The sequence below is a fragment of the Rhinatrema bivittatum genome, chromosome 2 (assembly GCF_901001135.1).
Source record: "Rhinatrema bivittatum chromosome 2, aRhiBiv1.1, whole genome shotgun sequence".
NCBI classification, from domain to species: domain Eukaryota; kingdom Metazoa; phylum Chordata; class Amphibia; order Gymnophiona; family Rhinatrematidae; genus Rhinatrema; species Rhinatrema bivittatum.
Genome location: NC_042616.1, coordinates 100,995,401 through 101,014,084, shown reverse-complemented (window position 1 = coordinate 101,014,084; position 18,684 = coordinate 100,995,401). Strand labels below are relative to the sequence as shown.

The following is an 18,684-nucleotide window of genomic DNA, read 5'->3' as shown; positions in this document are numbered from 1 at the left end:
CCTAAGAGGCTTAATGTAGCCTACTAATGTCAGAAAAATTAATTATACCTCTGAAGGTGTAGTTAGCTTCAGCAACCTGAGTATGCCACATTAACCCCAACCTTTTTTTTAAACATTCATGGTATTTCAAATAACAAAGCACAAAAACTTTGTAACAGAAACAAGAGGATTGATAATAACAACAAAAACAGAAAAAAATATACGAACATTTTATCCCAAAAAAATGCAATCCCCTGCAAAAAAGAAATTAAAAGCGGGAGGAAAGAAATACAGGAGACTACGAATAAAGCGAAGACCCTAGCGAGATGTATTCTGCTATATCAAATACAAGAATTTCCTGGTTCCCTAAGGGAGCAGGAGAAGATTTTAACATCTTGCCAGCCTCAATAAAAGATTTCAAGTGATCCGGGGAATGAAAAAGAAAACTCTCTGAATGATACTTGACAAAACGGTTCCAGGGATATAATGTAAAACAAATGAGGCTCCCAAAGACAAAAGTGTCCTTTCTGAGAGCCAAGAAAGCCTTCCTTCTTTCCTGTGTCAGCCGGGAAAGATCAGGACAGATTCTCAATTTTTGTCCCAGAAAATCCACATTTAAAATTTGAAAATACGCTACCACCACTTTACTTAGATCAGCTTCAGAGAAAAAAGAAACTAATAAAGTGGTTCTTTCGATCATTTCCGGACCAGACATTTCCAAGAGGCCCGTTAAATTTAAAGAACAAACTGCAGGAGCATCTTGACCAAACACAGCCTTAGACTGGAGAGAAGAAGGTAAAAAGAAAACAGCTCATTCACCGAAGGAAGCGTCTCTGGAGCCAGATGCAGGATTTCTACTAAATATTTTTTAAAGGTAATCCAGGGTAGTTCACCCATAATTTTAGGAAAATTCAAAATGCGAAGATTAAGCCTCTTAGCAGAATTCTCCAGTGCTTCAATCCTTCGAGACATTGCTCCTTGTTCCTACAAAATAGCAGTTTGTATCCCCTGCAATTTCCCCCAAGTCATTTTTAACCTCAGTCATTTGTTCCATGTGCTCCTGACCGTGTAACTCAAGCCTTGAAACCTGGAGCTCCAATTTTAAAGCAAGAGAGTCCATTTTCCTAGCTGAAATTCATAGAATCTGGCCAAACTTGGCCATCATTTTGCATAAGGGAATCCAGTGTCACTTCTGCCGGTTTATTAAGGAATTGAGTGAACTCACCAGCAAGAAAGCTTTCCCCAGAAGAAGCAGCAGCCATAGCAGGAAAACTACCCGACGGAGCTTCCAACACTCAGGGAGCTGTCCCAGTATTGCTATGAGTCACCTCGAAATCCTGCAGAGCTCAAACAGATAACGATGTCTCTTCAGTCCCCCTCCCGCACAGATAGCAGAGGGATGTTATTCTCCTGCCTCGGTGCAGCTTCCCGGGAAGGCAGAGTCTGGTGGCCAGGGGGCTGAGGGAAACATCCTCTCGAAGCTGAGCCGACACTCCTCCATCAAATCCAGCAATGGGGAACTGGCCTCTTGATGAAGCAGAAATCGGGGAAGTGAAGGATGTTATCGTTTGCTGGCCAGCTCGATGGGGAAAACTCTCTCACCTTCCCCCTTTTTTTTAGAGCCATTTAGGAAAAATAAATCAAGTAATTTCATCGGACAGCAAATCTCAGCTTCCTCCTTTCGTGGCCATCTTGCTCTTCCTCATTAGCCCCAACTTTAAGTGCCAGAAACGTCCCCCCTCCCCCCCCCCCCACACACACACATCAAACATATGATTATTTGCCTCTAGCCAGGCCACACTACATAATTTTCCCCTTACACCATTAGGCCTGTGCTTTCCATCTGGCGCTCACTACCACCACCTTCCTCATCTCCAGGTCCACAAAATGCACACATATATAGTCATATATACAAACATATGGAAACTGGGCCTCTGGGCCTGCAAAACCTCAACTCACCCTAAAACCATCACATGTTTTCACAAGGCAGAAGAAGATGGTTTTCCCTCCTGCCAGCCACTGTGCCAAATCCAAAATGGCACCCCTGAAATTCTCATCCACAAATACTTAGGTAATTCATGTTATGTGGCTGATTTTATTACTGGTTAGTACATAGACCCCCTAAATTTAAGTCTTCAGTATACATAATGCCAGGCAGCATTTAATTTTGATTTCATATGATTGCCTTCCCTCCCTGCCCAGCACCCCCAATGTGCAAACCAACCTTTCACAGACCAACAATCTCCCTTCCTCTGTTCCTATTACCCTGGCTGGGTTGTGGCTGAAAATATCCCTAAATTTAGCCAGTTGTAATTTAGCCACCTGCTGGCTGCCAAGTGACTTTAAAAAAATGTTCTCCTAAAAAGCATTATGCCACCTTTATTATACCTAAAAGCAATGTCATAAATATATGGTTAGCTTTTTGCAGGCTGCATCAAAATGATTACAGTTTTTTGTGAAAATGGCCATTTTTCACAATTAAGTATTTCACTGTATGAACTAAACCACAAAAATGCTTAATGCCATAAATAGGGTTTTCTTGCTAAACCAGCTTGAGGTTGGGAAAGAGAGGCTTACGTAGATCTCGGCACCTTTAACTCTATTGTCGGGGTACCCTCATGAGGGGACTTAACAGCAGAAGGAGAGAGACCTGTGGGCCTGACTCCCACCACCTCCTTGTAAGTGTCTAATAACTGGAATACATCATATATTACATCATTTCTTATAGGCTGGCTCAAGTCAAAGCCATGTCAGCCTTCTGAGAGCATTCACAGGAGCAGTTGAATATTGTAACTGGATGCCTTTAATAAAGGGAACCATATGCTACAGATCCAGAAATAAAAAAGGCAGATTGCAAGAATAAGAAGGGTAATTTTCAAGCAGTCTACATAAGGATGCTGGCAAAAATGTGTGCAAGTTACACTAATTATCAAAGTGTGTGGACTTGCACTTAAAAGTCCACTTTGAACAGTATGTGAAATAACACACTCAGACTCACAAGCAAAAATGTTACACCTCTTCTTTTCAGAGTGTAACTTGTGCATGTTAATTTATGCACGTGCTTTTGAAAATCAGAAGTATGCACATAAACCTGAACGTCTCCCCCTGGAAGGCCTATCTTTTGTGTGCATAAAAGCACATTTTTTCATATGCACAAACCTGGAGTAATTTAGCAACAAGTCATTGATGTGCAGAAACCCTACTTTGTGAGCACAGCTTTCAAGCCTGTCTACAGTAGAGCATTTGCTCTCATAAATGGACACACGGAGATTAATGCTAGTGCTTTATAAACTCTGCTCCAAGAACGTGCACATGTGTTAGTATGTGTGAATATTTCCAATGAAAGAAAGCTCATGATTTCTTTACCCATTTTGACAGTAACATTAAACAGAGGCACGGTAGCACATGTGCACACATTCACCATAGGGCACAGTCATTTTATAACGTACACACATATATGCATGCATGTTATAAAATAGCCTGACCACCACATGTTCGCGTATCTCCTGGTTTTGATGTGTGCCGGGCTTTTAAATTTCACCTTTTTATAAACATATGTGCTTTATATTTTATGTACAAAATAATTGTGACAGTGCACAAATAGACATCCAGAATTACATGTGGAGAAAATTCTTACATGCACATGTATTTGGAATCACCAGGTCACTGATATCTCCACCAGTCACCCAGTTCTTCTCCAGTCCACCTAATCCCGCTAGCACTTCACACTCAACCCTCACCAGACCTCCCACCCAAAAACTGCAGACAACAGAAAGTCCATATTTCACTTGCATTAGTCAATTAGCAAGTGGAAAAGTGTTCAAACAAGTTTGGTGATGTATATGTGTATTTCTCTTACAAAATAGCAATTTCCACGCATACTTCTGAATCCCATCCCCAGAACGCCCTTAGTTCATCCCTTTTTCTCCCCAGTAAAATGTATGTACAAAATTGAAAATGCAATGGTGCTCGAGGTTTATAAAATAGCATAAAGTACATACATGGTACTTAAATGCATGTATACTATTTTTACATTCAGAAACCCTTTGAAAATTCATCTTTATGCGCATTAATGGTTTTGAAAATTATTCCCAGAGAGAGTATTTGGTAGAATTATATTGAAACATCAAATGAAGGGAAGTGCAGAAAGAGTAGGAATCCCAACTCTTTAAACCATGTGTCAAAAAATTGATTTTATTATTAGGTACAGCAACTCCTCTGTGTCATAGCTTGCATAACACTTTAAATGGGTCCCCCCGACATGGACCCCGTGTTTCGCCGCAAGGCTGCGTCGGGCAGATAATAATGTAAATGACTCCCGTGGATAGGCAAGTGGTAGAAAAACGTAAAGGATATATTTTCTTGGTAACCGGATGTACAAAAGACGAAGGTGTGAGAGAAAGGGGACAGACAGAACAATGTCCACAGGGTTGGTGACCCCCAGAGGAGGGGACTACTGAGGGAAGTGCGCATAACTCAGAATGGACCAAATAATCCCGGAGATTCTTATCGCAGTGGAACGTAAATCTAAGGGGATAATCAAAAACTTCATTTATGGCGACCATCTCAATTTGACTTTCTCACAGAGACTTGATTGGTCAGTTTTTTTTCGGTTAGACATATCTGATTGGCTGCTTGGTTTCGCGCCTTTGACGGTGCTTTTACAATGGCTCCTTTGGTCCCTGTACACTGATGTGAACATTCTCTAAGGTATGTTCTTTTTGTTACTGCATCGGCATTTCCCCATCAATTTGGGGTCCTTTTTCATGTCAATATTATTTGTTTAATTTTCAGATACGATATCTCTGTATTGCTGTCCCTCCCGACGCAGCCTTGGCGGCGAAACACGGGGTCCATGTTGGGGGACCCATTTAAAGTGTTATTCAAGCTATGAGACAGTGGAGTTGCCGTACCTAATAATAAAATTAATTTTGACACATGGTTCAAAGAGTTGGGACTCCTACTCTTTCTGCACTTCCGTTCATTTGATGTTTGACTATAGTAAGTGCAGAGTTCTTCTCAGTTTCGGTTTGTAGAATTATATTGAGAAATACTATTTTAGTGCAATGAAATTGAAAAGGGGAAATCTAAGGAGGTTCTTAAAGTCACATTAAATGCAGAATATAATAAAGTAATTCTATAAAATTATTTAAAAAGGATTCCACTAACTAATTTGAAATTCAGGTTTATGAAATTAAAGTTAAGAAAGAGCCATGTGATTAAGCCTGGTATAAGTTATTAGGTTTTTTTTACATAACACATGTATACAATTATAAACCAGATAGAGTATCAATATTAGGTACTGTCATTTGAAAGGTAGATGGAACTACCTATTGCTGTCAAAAATATTGGCATATTGTAGCCACAAATCAGATTTTTATTCAGTTAAAGTACTTTCAAGGTCTGTAAGGCAGCAGAATTTTAAGAGGCAGTCCGTCACATCTAAGATCAATATTATACAGCAGAAAACTTAACTAGGCAGGTTTATTTTTCAGTTGCATTCACAGAAAAGGTTTCAGCATCTACTTTGAAATTATTTTGACTTTGTACTTGGACTTTTTTGACCTTTCACTTCATGTGTGCATTATACTGACAGTAGATCTTAGCATATGACAACAGATAAGCATTGATTAGTCACCCAATCTTCCCAATTATCTTCCCCTCTGGTTCTCTACTATTTTGGGCAGAGGAACACATGTATTCCCATATGTACAGCACCAGCACCACCCAGAACTAGTCATATTATAGTAGGAAAGTTGATACGAAACACAGAAATTGATGGCAGATAAGGACCACAAGACCAATCTTAATTGTGCATTTCTGATGCAATACTCATTCTCGGGCTTTACTCTCACATCTTTATATCATTCTAAGGATCTTATGTGCCTGTCCATTGCCCAGTTTTTCTTGAATTCTTTTGCTCTCTTAGGGCCGGATTTTCTAAACTATCACGGCTTCCTGAATCCCGGGGGGCAGGGGGGGGGTGAAGCGGGAGGGTGGGCCTGCGAAAGCCAACAGCGATCACACCTCCGGTGCTATCGCTGCCAGCTTTCGCACCCAATAGCACCATCGTAAAAGATGGTGCTATTGGGTGTGCTACTAGCGGCGATAAGGGGCCTTACCTTTTCGCCGTCAGTGAAGTTTCCGCGGCGTCCGCCCCGCTGCTGACGCTGCCCCGACTCTGTCCCGATCTAGGTATCGCATGCGAAATGCAACTTTTCGCATGCGATATCAATAGAAAATGACCCCCTTAGCTTCCACCAACTCCAAGAGAAATTGTTCCATCTAGCCACCACCTTCTCTATTTATTTATTTATTTATTTATTTTTGGATTTTATATACCGGATGTTCCTGTATAGATATTTCCTCTATGAGGAAATATTTCCTTGTTTTACTCAAGAGTCTAACCTCCTTTTGAGCCATCTCTCATGACTCCATATTGCTTAGAGCAGTGTTTCACAATCATGTCCTGGAGGCACACCTAATTGATCTGGATTTGAAGATATACATTGTGAATATGAACTAGATATATTTGCATACATTGGAGACCTAATGTATGAAAATTATTTTATGCATATTCATTGTGTATATCCTGAAAACCAGACTGAGTAGGTGTGTCTCCACCACTGGCTTTGAGCAATTCAGAATATTTGTGACATTCCTGAGGTGTGCAGCAAAAAAAAAAAAAAATTGTTTTGCTTGAAAATTTGTTTCGTGGGGACTATAATTAATTCCTTTATTTCCAGAATGAAAAAAAGTATTCATTTTTTGACTTGATTTGTTTCTATTTGCCATGAAAGTCAATGGGATAAGCCTTTATAAGTAATTTCCAGCCTGTATTGGGCTCCAGAGTAGGGGTTTTCTAATCAAACTTGTGGGAAGAAATCAACAGTAGGTAAAAAGAACTCCAAGGTACCTAGAAAGATTGGCAAGACTGGATAGTGGCATGACTAGCCTACAACTCCGTAAAGCATTGGCAAAATTTTACCAAGTCACTGTGAGAGGAGCAAAGAAGCAGAAAAAAATGTGAAGAATACCCCAAGGCTCTAAAAGAGGGCATCAGCAACAGTGTCATGAACTCTTGATGGCATCTCAAGTGGCAAACTGGCACTCATTACTCCTCCTTCAGGGAGCTTCAGAGTTGAGTCTGCGGTGGATTGATTTGATTGTAAAAGTGCAGTCAGTTTGCTAACGGGTTCAAACCACTGTGCAAGTTCACTTAGAGAATAGCCACTGCCATTAGTAATGGTTACATGGAATAGACTTAGTTTTTGGGTACTTGCCAGGTTCTTATGGCCTGGATTGGCCACTGTTGGAAACAGGATGCTGGGCTTGATGGACCCTTGGTCTGACCCAGTATGGCATTTTCTTATGTTCTTATGCAAAATGCAACAATATATGGTGCTGCAAGCTACCTGTTAGAGTGTATCCCCGCCAGTGACACTCTAACAGGTAGCTTGCAGCACCGTATATCGTATACAGTGGTTTGAACCCGTTAGCAAACTGACCGCACTTTTACAATCAAATCAGTCCACCACAGACTCAACTCTGAAGTTCCCTGAAGAAGGAATAATGTAACTCCGAAACACTGCAGTGTCGGACGGACCAGGCATCGCTGCATTGTGGATGATTCACTCAGATAAGTGCATGATAGCTCCTATAAGGCGAATATATGAACTTTTGTATACCTGACCCATGTTTAGAAAGCCCTAGCGCTTTAAAGGGCTTCATCAAAAGCCGTAAGCAGCAAAAGGCGCTTTATGACGGTCACTGTATACATACCTAAATATATTTGACATAAGCCCCTTGACATTTTTTTTTCACTTTTAGATTCAAGGTCTAAGCATGGAAGCAAGGTTGAGTGGCACAAAGACCCCCAAAGTGCAGGGTGGAATTTGGATTTTTTTGTGAAATGGGCTTTCTAAATGAAAATATTCTTATATTCATTACATGGCAATGGTTTTGCTAATGATTGTGATGTGGTTTTCCTGGAAAGTGGTGGGGGCTGCTTTATTTATAAACCATTTCCCATATTATTTAGCTGACTTTAGGCTGTTCCATCTCCTGATTTTCTGGTTCTGCATGAAATTTCTCAAGCTACTCTTAACTGTTATCACATTCAGAACATCAAAATGGTTAGTTTTGAGCATTTTTTTTTTACTTATGCCTCTATTTTGTCCTTCAGAATGAGGACTTTTTGGGCAAATAAAACCACCCCAGTATAATCGATCATTCTCAATGAGGTAGGAGAACCAGGCTGAGATTTTAAGAGGAAAGGAAGAACTACGGAAGTTACAGGTGCCACCATGCCCTGGTAGAGAAACCAGTATCTTTTATTGACTTTTTTCAAATTTTTGTTCTGGGGACAAAACACCCCAGTTTAACAAACTAAGAAGAAAACAAGTGTGGGAAGAACACTATCAACAATAACACGAATCCTTGGGGCAAACTGGCACCCAAAGTGGCAATAGCATCCTAAGTCAGCACTATTTTTTGGGTTCTTGCCGCTTTCCATTTCTTTATCCCTGACGGGACTGATTCTGTCACTGGGATGTGTGAGGATTAAAATGATTTATATCTTGTAGTGGTATTGTAATGCCCACTGACTGTGCCAGTTCTACACTGATGTATATGTGTGGGTAACTGCCGCACTGAGAATCACACTGTTGGCACTTGTTTTCTAACACTGACACTTCACAACACAGCCTGGTATGATTCAGTCTCTTCCCTGCCCTCAGGTCTCCCCTTGTGCCCACTGCCCACAATGCCCACTGCCCAGGAAGAGAAAAAAATCTGTACCAGCTCTACAAGCAACTCAACAGTCTGCCTCCAGAAACCACAATTAAAACAAAACAGAAAGGAACAGCAAGCAATACAAGTCTGATCTGAAACACAGATGTGATGCTGTCTCACTGCTTTCCACTTTTGTGTGACGGACTAGCACAGTGACAGACTGTAAAATGGGCAGCAGCAAAAAAGTTGATTGGGAAGAGTAAACCTTGTACTCAGAGAGAGCTCAAATAGCAGATGCTTCCAGACAATGTCTTCAGAATGCATGCACAGCAAAACTCAGCCTTCAAGATCAGCGTTCACTGTACCTGGTGCACTGTGATAGGTCCAGTTAGCAAATTGCTTCACTGTGAAACATCATCCCTATTGTCTACTTTACAAGACATCCATTCTACCCAGGTCTTCTGACTGCCTGCTCTAAACTTTATATCAGTTTTTAACTGTACACCTGTTGCTCTCCCTATGATTTCTATAAGTCCATTGTCTATAATGACTTATTGACATCATTGAATTTCAAATGAATGAAACAAATAGGATTCATTTAATATGTGGGTCCCATGAAAGAAACAAATTAGCCCCTGTTCATGTTGTTTTTCTATTTTTTTTTTTTAAACTAATGCCCATGCCTAACTGGTGTGCGATTACACATTGTCCTCCAAGTATTTTGTATCTAAGTATGTGTGTATGTGTGTATATATATATATATATATATATATATATATATATACTCATATTTTAAACAAAACTTGTGTTCTCTGTTTCCTGCATAAGATTTCAAAAGTATGCCCAGCAAACAGTAAAATCATCTTATCAGTTAAAAATGTTACTACTAAGTTCTTATCTGTTATAGTTTTTTTTCAACATATCTTTATTATTTTCTTCTACCAGCCTAACATCACCCCATCCACCCACCCCTTCCCTAATGAGGGAGGTATAATAATTTGATTTTCTGCACATGTGGATTTGTTATAGTTTTTAAGTTGCTTTCCTTCAGTTTTCTTGAAGCTCTGGGAGCAGTTATACTTTGAGCTGCAACAAATTACTTCACCTGAAATAGGATCTGATTGCTTCACATACGTTGGGTGATGTTCAAACATAGGGAAATGAAAGTGAGAAATAAAGACTGAAAGCATCTCTTTTCATAGCAGTCCTTGCCTTCACTTACTGGGGCGGATTTTCAGAGCCCTGCTCGCCTAAATCCGCCCAAAACCGGGCGGATTTAGGCGAGCAGGGCCCTGCGCGCCGGTGAGCCTATTTTACATAGGCCTACCGGCGCGCGCAGAGCCCCGGGACTCGCATAAGTCCCGGGGTTCTCCGAGGGGGGCGTGTCGGGTGCGTGTCGGGGGGGCGGGTCCGGTCGTCGCAGCGTTTCGGGGGCGTGTCGGCAGCGTTTTGGGGGCGGGTACGGGGGCGGGCTACGGCCCGGGGCGGTCCGGGGGCGTGGCCGCGCCCTCTGTACCCACCCCCAGGTCGCGGCCCGGCGCGCAGGAGGCCCGCTCGCGCGCGGGGATTTACTTCTCCCTCCGGGAGGCGTAAATCCCCGGAGAAAGGTAAGGGGGGGGGGTGTAGACAGGGCCGGGCGGGTGGGTTAGGTAGAGGAAGGGAGGGGAAGGTGAGGGGAGGGCGTTAGAGGATTCTCTCCAAGGCCGCTCCGATTTCGGAGCGGCCTTGGAGGGAACGGGGGTAGGCTGCGCGGCTCGGCGCGCGCCGGCTATACAAAATCGATAGCCTTGCGCGCGCAGATCCAGGTTTTTAGCAGATACGCGCTGCTCCGCGCGTATCTGCTAAAATCCAGCGTACTTTTGTTTGCGCCTGGAGCGCATTTGAAATGACTTAAAAGTACTTTCTATTTTTTATCTACCTAACAACCTGATCTTCAAATACACACTCTGGGGTACTTTGTTTGAATATCATGTTGGTTTATGAAGGCTGAAAAGTGTGTGTGTACTTTGACCAGTAGGCATCTTATTAAAAATGTACCCTATAACATACAGTACATCCTGCACCTCATGTGTCAGATACTTGCAAAAATAATACATAAGTCTCCATTTATAAATCCTGTATTGGCAAACTGGAAGCAGAAATTATTGGAAGGGAGATGGGGAGGCTCTTGGTGGATGCTATCATTTGTCTAAAATAGTTCATTAAGAAGGCTGACCTGATTCAGTTCCTGTACTAGTACGCAACCTCCAGGGCTGGATATACGGTGGTGGCATTGTTCACGACCTTCTGGGTAAATGGAATCTTTGGCCATCACTCAACAGCAGCGCCTAATGGCCATTCTTGAGGATCATAATTGCATGAACCCTGGCTTAAAAGGAATGAGAGGGATATAAAATAAGGGTAAAAAAAAACCCTACTCACAGCCCTATTTCTGATTGAACTTGGAGAATAAAAGAGAGGGAGAAATCTACCAGGCAAAAAAAAAAAAAGTGTTAGGGCAGTTTCAGCAACTGAATAGCACAGGAATTAAGCTAAAGTTTGTTTACAGTAGAAAAATACATTGAGGACAATATGTCAGAATTTTATAATAAATTAATGCACTCTTTAAATGTTTGAAATATCTTGGCTATGAAGAATGAGAAACTGAGTCCATTTTTAGATAAATTTTCCTGTGGATTTATGAATTAAAAGAATCAGCAAATAGTGATATTGTTCATTTCTATACATCCATGATTGCTCGGCACGTTTTGATATCAGTAGTAATTTTGTAGCAATGAAACATTCATTTTCTTGTAGTATTTCAGGCATGTTGTTCAAATAAAATATATAGAACAAATATGAGGTTCCCATACATGAAAATGTCCCAAGAAATAAATTATATGTATGGTACAACAATTTTCATCAAAAAATAATTTTTTTTATTCCTTTCTAAATATTCTTATCTTAACACAGTTCAAATTTACAAAGCATAATGTTACTTCAATAAAAAATATATTACATCCCCCACAGTAGACCATGGAAAAAGTCAATGTGCACCAAACTATGGATCAGATGTACAAAGCATTTTTCCTATAGAGAAAATGAGACAAATCCTTTTGTACACAAGACCCTATATAAGGAATAAAAAGAGAAAAATGTTTAATGTAATGGATTTTCCAGACAAATACGAAAAGTTTAATAAGATGAAAGAGTTCTGAAATCAAACACTGGGGCCAATATACTAAGTGCCAAAATGAGCTGGTAGAGCAAGAAGTTCTCGCTCAATATTGGCTCATTAAAATATTCTGGAAATGGCTTTTTGGGATTATTTGTGCTGTAAAGTAGGCATGGAATCATGGACTTTATTGCAAAAAAAACCTTAAGCATATCTATCTGTGATGTAGTTACATTTTGGGGCAAATCGCCTCTTTGCATAATTTCCTGTGCGTAATTTTGCTATAAAAAAAAAATCTCGACCTGATTTGCATGATTCTTCAATTCATTAGCGATTTTGCAAAATGTTCGTGAATGACTTTGCAAACATATAAAATGGCACGCAGAAAAAATACAGCCAATAGCTCATGTAAAAATATGCAAACATAATTACAAATGCTGTTGTTTTTCTGCAGAAAATTGCATTTGTGAGGCCATTCTTGGGTTAGGTCATTGGCCTCTATGTAATAACTAGGAAAGCACATTTTTTAACTCATTACAACCATGGGGACTCCTTGGAAGATGTCTGCAATGCATACTCCCAATACATATAAATGCAGCATGAAGACTCAAATATATATATATATATACATATATTTACAGAGAGAGAAATAATATAGATAGATATACAGATGTATATTATATACTTTGAAGAGTTTTAACTTTAAAGATTGTTTTGAAAAAAAAGAACAGCAGAGGCAGAGATACATTTTACTACACAAATGCTTGATTTTATTACTGATAATATTGTTTTCTTTCATGACTGATTAATATTTTTCTTTGAAAAGAAATGTAGAATGAAACAGTCTTGTCACCTCAACATCATTTTTTCTTTTCTTTTCTTTTTTTTTTTTTTGCTGTTCCCCCTTCTTTCATCTTATTTCTTTGCCTCCAAATGACTGGTTTCCTTTTTCCCATGCTTCATATTAAAAGCTGTGAAAAGAAGTGAAATATGTTATTAGGGAGTGAGTATTCGACTAAAATTGAAGGCAGTCATCTTTTCAAAGTTCATCGAAAAAGGACACATTTTAACAGCAGACTGCACTTAATGGGGGTTCTAAATTGTAAAATGTTGAAATGTAAACCGGCAGGCAGATGTTTACAGAACGTAAGGGCTAAAGAGGGAATGAATTCCAAGATGGAGCTCAGCCCATATATCTTTCAGCAAGCAGATCTGTAATTGCAACGCCATTGCCGTAACTGCGCCGACTGTGATGCTCCATGCCACTTTGTGTTAAAACTTCCAGGATTTGTTTAAGATTCTATGGGTTTTCCTAATTTTATACATCTGTGAAGATAATTGCATTAGAGAAAGACATGAAGAAAGTGTCACTGCTGAAATGAGCGTACACTATTAAATTGACACGCTTTGGAGGTAATTTTCAATAGGATTTTCAAGCACAAATGGGCTTTTGAAAATTGCAGCATTTATGCACATAGGGCCAGATTTTATAACATGCGCACGGGCGAAGATTTGTTCGTGCAACCCGGCGCGAACAAATCTACGCCCAGTTTTATAACATGCGTGCGCTGCCGGAATGCCCATTTTTTTCAAGCCCCGGGACTTACGCACGTCCCGGGGGCTTGCGTGCGCCACCAAGCCTATGCAAGATAGGCTCGGCGCAGGCAGGGGTAGGTTTTCGGGGCTTGCGCGTGTATCTTATGCGCGCAACCCTTTGAAAATCTACCCCATAACTCTTAAAATTTCATTGAATTTTCAAAACATTTTATTGCATGTAATGGACTTTTGAAAATTGCTATGATATATGCTACTTTTAGGAAAAATTACGTCCTTTCTGTACTCAATGCAATTCTGTAGCTAAAATCCAGTTGAGTGTTCTGTGACAAAATGCCCCTGGTTGTGAGATTCTTGGTTCATTTTTGTTTCTTTTCCATGTTTTGTTATGTGATATGTGAGGAAAAGGTGTACATAAAATGCCCTTGTCTAGATTTTGTTTAACAAAAAATATGATGACCAATGTGTCTTTCACAAAATTTATGTATACAGTTTAATTTTTGCTAGAAGAGACAAATATAGCCCTACAATGCAAAACCCCGTGCATCTTAATTTATGTCATGATTTTTCAGAGGGAGTACAGTGACTGGAATAAATTGTTTTGTTTTGATCCTGTTCATATTTCTGCTGCTGCTCTGATGTATCTAAGCTGCCATTTCATAGGACCTTTTCTCTTAGCTTTCACAGATTAATGCTAATCAAAGCTACCCTTTTATCTGTTCTATTTTTCTATCTGGACACAAAAATTGCAGCTGCCTACCAAGCGTGCTGAGGGATGAATGTAATAATTTTCAATTGGCCTGTTAGCCCAAAGGGAACCCAAAAGCAGGAGACTGACAGATGCAGCATAGATTATCTTCCGCTCTGAACTCAGCCCAATTTGTGGTTTGTTGCAGGTGCTAAAGAGATTGATATTGCTGCTACCCTGGAGCACTTGAGGGACCAGAGACCAGGCATGGTCCAGACAAAGGTACTGTCAATAAATCCACTGGGACTTTAAATACATTAAAGATCTTTCAGTCCTGTTGTTTTCATGGTAGAAGCGAAAGGGTATGACCTAGTTTAACACGGGTCGTTAGCTGATTGCTGTACTTGGCTCCATTCCAAATAAGGTTTATTTAGGCTGAAAATAAATCTGAATTGCTTTTTTCTTGCAGCTTTTCCAGCATCCATCTGTATTAACATACACAAGAAAAACCAAGTCAGCATCCCACAGGGTTCTGAAGAAAACACAAAACCTCACTCTTACAGCTACGCTTAAATGTAGAAAAAAGTTCAATTGTTTCATCATCAACGGCATATAAAATATGTATGGTGCCCCTGGGAAACCATACTGCAATATTCATGGCTGAAGTGATCAATTCTAACACTAATTTTAGTTTCTTCAAACTAAATAAAACCAACTCTAAATAAAAAAGGCATGTAGTGCAATGCGCCTCCTCTCTGTAGCCCCGCACAATAACATGTTTCTAAGAAGTTGGTTCTAGGATGTCTATTACCTGCCCCTTTGAAAATAAAGAGCTTCATCAGATTTTACATTTGGACATTTTGCAACGTAAGAGGTGCTTGGAGCAATGGAAATGGCTGAAAATGTGCCGAAGTAAGAAATATGCATTGTTCCCCTGAAAGTCATTGCCTCTATGTATGGTGTTACCTGTATGATTTAATATCTATAACATGAAAAACAAATATCTTGGGACGCTCAAAGGTGAGAGCTACAGACGCCACATTCTGCTCTTTCATTGTGGGGCGCATTGTAAGTTAGAAAATGGAAAACTCACACCGGCTGTTTAGTTGGCAGTTCTGTTAGCTCAGTCTAGGAAGAGAAAGTGGCTGACAGAGCTTAAGCAGGTTAAAACAAATTATTCAAAGTCTTATTTGCTTTGATTTTACTTTTCCAGCCATATTTTTAGAGACCTTCGTTTTCAGTTTTTTTATTTTATTTTGCCTGGGAATTTCAATGTTAGTAAAAAAAAAAACAAAAAAAACAGATGCGTGGCAAAATGACTTTGTTATAACACATGGGAGAAAATCAGTGGAAAAGTTATTTTTACACAGATTTCTTTTTTTTTTCACTCTAGCATTGAAATTCCCAGGCACAATAAAATAAAAACTGAAAACGAAGGTCCTTATATATTTTCTAAAAATAATAGCGCTTTTTCTATTTTTTTTTTACTGTACGTAAGCAATTACTAAGGACATCTCTCTTTAATGGTGAACACTTTAATTCATGATAGATTCTACTATTATCTGTCATGTAAAAAAAAAAAAAATCCAGCTATCTTATGTGCATAGCAAGATTTTACACATGCGTAGAAAGCAAACCCTGTGTCAAATGAAAATATTGCTTGTATTTGTAACTGAACAGTTTAAAGTTCTCAAGTAACTGGTCTAGCAGACGGTGTAGTGGATCCCGGGTGAAAGCATTCAATAGCAAGTAGTGAAGACCCAAAATTACTTCAGATAACTCCTGTAGTTGTGGTTCCAACTGGTCTGGCATTTATTTACAAACAGAAATATTTCCAGGATGCTCCTCAGACATAATTTAAGTGTATTCAGTTTTTACTTCTCTGTGCCGTACGAGTGGGTTCAGTTTTAACGTTCCAGTAGAGAGGGCAGGTATTTAATCTTACCTATTCCAGATAGCATTCACAAGAAAGAGCTTAAGGATTTTTAAAAGCACACTGCTTCTCCCAACATTCCTGGTATTCACTCTTCTGCACAAGCTTTCTCCTACCAGTGGTTTTGACTTGCAGCTTCAGGATTATGGATCACAGTTCAATAGAAAATCAGTGATGCATCTTACTTCAACTTTACTCAGAGTAAAGCTCTTGGTTTTTAAAGCGTGTGGCTTCTCCCCTGCCTACCCAAGCAATGGATCTTCTCAGGGCCGGATTTAAGATTTTGGTGCCCATATGCAGAGAGCCATGGCTATGCCCCTTTGAAGCTGTGCCAGCAAGCCTGCATATTTGGTCTCTTCAAAATTTGGCACCCCAGGCAGTTGCCTTCATTGCCTATGCCTAAATCCGAGCTTGGATCTTCTGATTCAGGTCTGTATTTATCAAAATGCAATAAGTATCGCATGCGATAGCAAAAGGGGTGTATTTTATGCTAATATACAGTTTATTGCAATTTGCACTAATTACCTATGGGGCGGATTTTAAAAGGCCCACACGTGTAAATCCTTCTGGATTTACGCGCGCAGGGCCCTCGTGCGCCGGCGCGCATAAAGCCCCGGGACGCGCGTAAGTCCCGGGGCTTTCGAAAAGGGGCGGGAGGGGGCATGTCCGGGGGCATTCCCGAAATGACGCGGCGTTTCGGGGGCGTGCCACGGCGTTTCGGGGACGGGCCCGGGGGCGTGGCGTAACTTTGCCGACAAAGGTGGGGGGGTTTTTCGATAGGGCCGGGGGGTGGGTTAGGGAGGGGAAGGTGGGGGGAGGGCGAAGGAAAGTTCCCTCCGAGGCCGTGCGCAGGTTGCACAAATGTGCACCCACTTGCGCGCACTGACCCCTGGTGCGCGAACAAAAGTACGCGATCGCGCAAGTATTTAAAATCTACCCCATGTGAAGAGCTAAGTTAGCGCAAATTGTGATAACATTTTCAGACTTTGTGATAAGTTGCATTTCCTGCATACATCCACTGGGGGACCATTGTTAATGTCAAGATGATATTTGTGCAAGGTTCTCTCAACCTAGCTTGATGGACTCTCTACCTGGGTAACATCAAGCTAGGTGGAGAGAAGATTGAACAAATCTCATCTTTGGGTGAGTTTCCTCTCTCTGTAGGTCATCAAATCTTCACAAGAGACCACTGTTCTGTTCAAACATCTCACGTTGAATGTCAAAGTGGCCCCTAACCCCCTACACTAATACCTAAACCTCACCTCAAGTTACTAGGTGGGATCTCTTTCTCTCCCTTCCTCTCCCCCTAGATGGCTAGGCTGGTGCTCCGAGAGCTTCAACTCTACTAAAACAGGCCTTTCAGGAAACATCACGAAATGCACTAAAACCTTCCTGCCCTGTAACGCAAGCTATCACACAGCTTAACGTTACTGAAAAAGGTGTAGTTAAATTCGGCATTAAGTCTGTGAGATAGCACTTCACAGACTGGCAAACCCAGCCCACCCCTAACTCCTCCTCTTTTTCAAATTTGCATCGCACATACGATATGGTGCTATCGCATGCGTTAAAGACGTTTTCACATGCGATAAGCCCTTAATGCATGCGAAAACGCCTTAGCGCATTTTGATAAATGACCCACTTAGTTTCTAATGAATTTTAGACAAGTGCAATGCAATGAATCCTTTCTGTTCCAGCAGCCCAATAGCATTGGGTAGAATGTTATTCTTAGAAAGTATGGAGGTAATTTTCAAAAAGATTTATACACTTAAATCTGGGTTTTATACATTAAATATACTTTATGCATGTATGTGGGCTTTAATTGCTACAATATATGACATTGAATTGTCAATAGGTTTTACCTACATTAAGGCCTGGATTCACCATTGTATCGCAGAATGGTGAATCCAGTGAAAATGGGGGGCGAAGAGGGGGGCGGGCCTGCGAAAGCTGGCAGCCATCGCACCATCGAGGTGTTTTCGCTGCCGGCTTTCGCACCCAATAGCGCCACCATGAAAGGTGGCGCTATTGGGCGTGCTACTGGCGACGATAACGTGGCTTACCTTATCGCTACCAGTGAAGACACCGCAGAGTATGCCTCCTCACTGCCCTGACTCCCCTTGCCACCCCAACTCTGCCCCCGCATGCTATCGCACTTGATAAGCATTACAAAATGACCCCCTAAGTCTGTTACATTTATGTGCCTAGAAAATTACCTCCTATGTATGTTGAGAGGATCTCTTTTAATTCAGTATTCCTATTGTTCTCGCTAACTGTAAATTCTCAAAGTTAGGATTCCATAGTCCTCCCAGGAGCTTTGTGCTTCACAATGAGATTGGCATTATTTCTATAGCCACTACTTCAATAAATTCTCTGACATTCTGCTCCATTTACTGCAGCCACTCACACAAGAAGATAAGATTTGCCATACTGAATAAGATCAGATATCTATCAAGCCCAGTATCCTGTTCCAACAGTGGCCAATCCAGGTCACAAGTATCTGACAGGATCCCAAAAAGTTGATAGATTTCATGCTGCTTATCCCAGGGAAAAAGAGTGAATATCCTCAAGTCCACCTTAATAATGGTTTATGGACCTTTTTTCCAAGAACTTGTCCAAACCTTTTTTAAACCCGGATCACTATCA

The 18,684-nt window shown here is 40.7% G+C and overlaps 1 protein-coding gene across 1 annotated transcript in view; it reads left to right on the top strand.

The window, feature by feature from the left end:
* The window catches only part of LOC115083221 (receptor-type tyrosine-protein phosphatase N2-like), a 322,268-nt gene that overhangs the window by 265,955 nt on the left and 37,629 nt on the right, over positions 1-18,684 (top strand). The window contains exon 12 of the mRNA XM_029587030.1: positions 14,317-14,390. Within this exon, the coding sequence (XP_029442890.1) occupies positions 14,317-14,390 (74 nt within the window). The remainder of the gene's footprint in view (positions 1-14,316; positions 14,391-18,684) is intronic.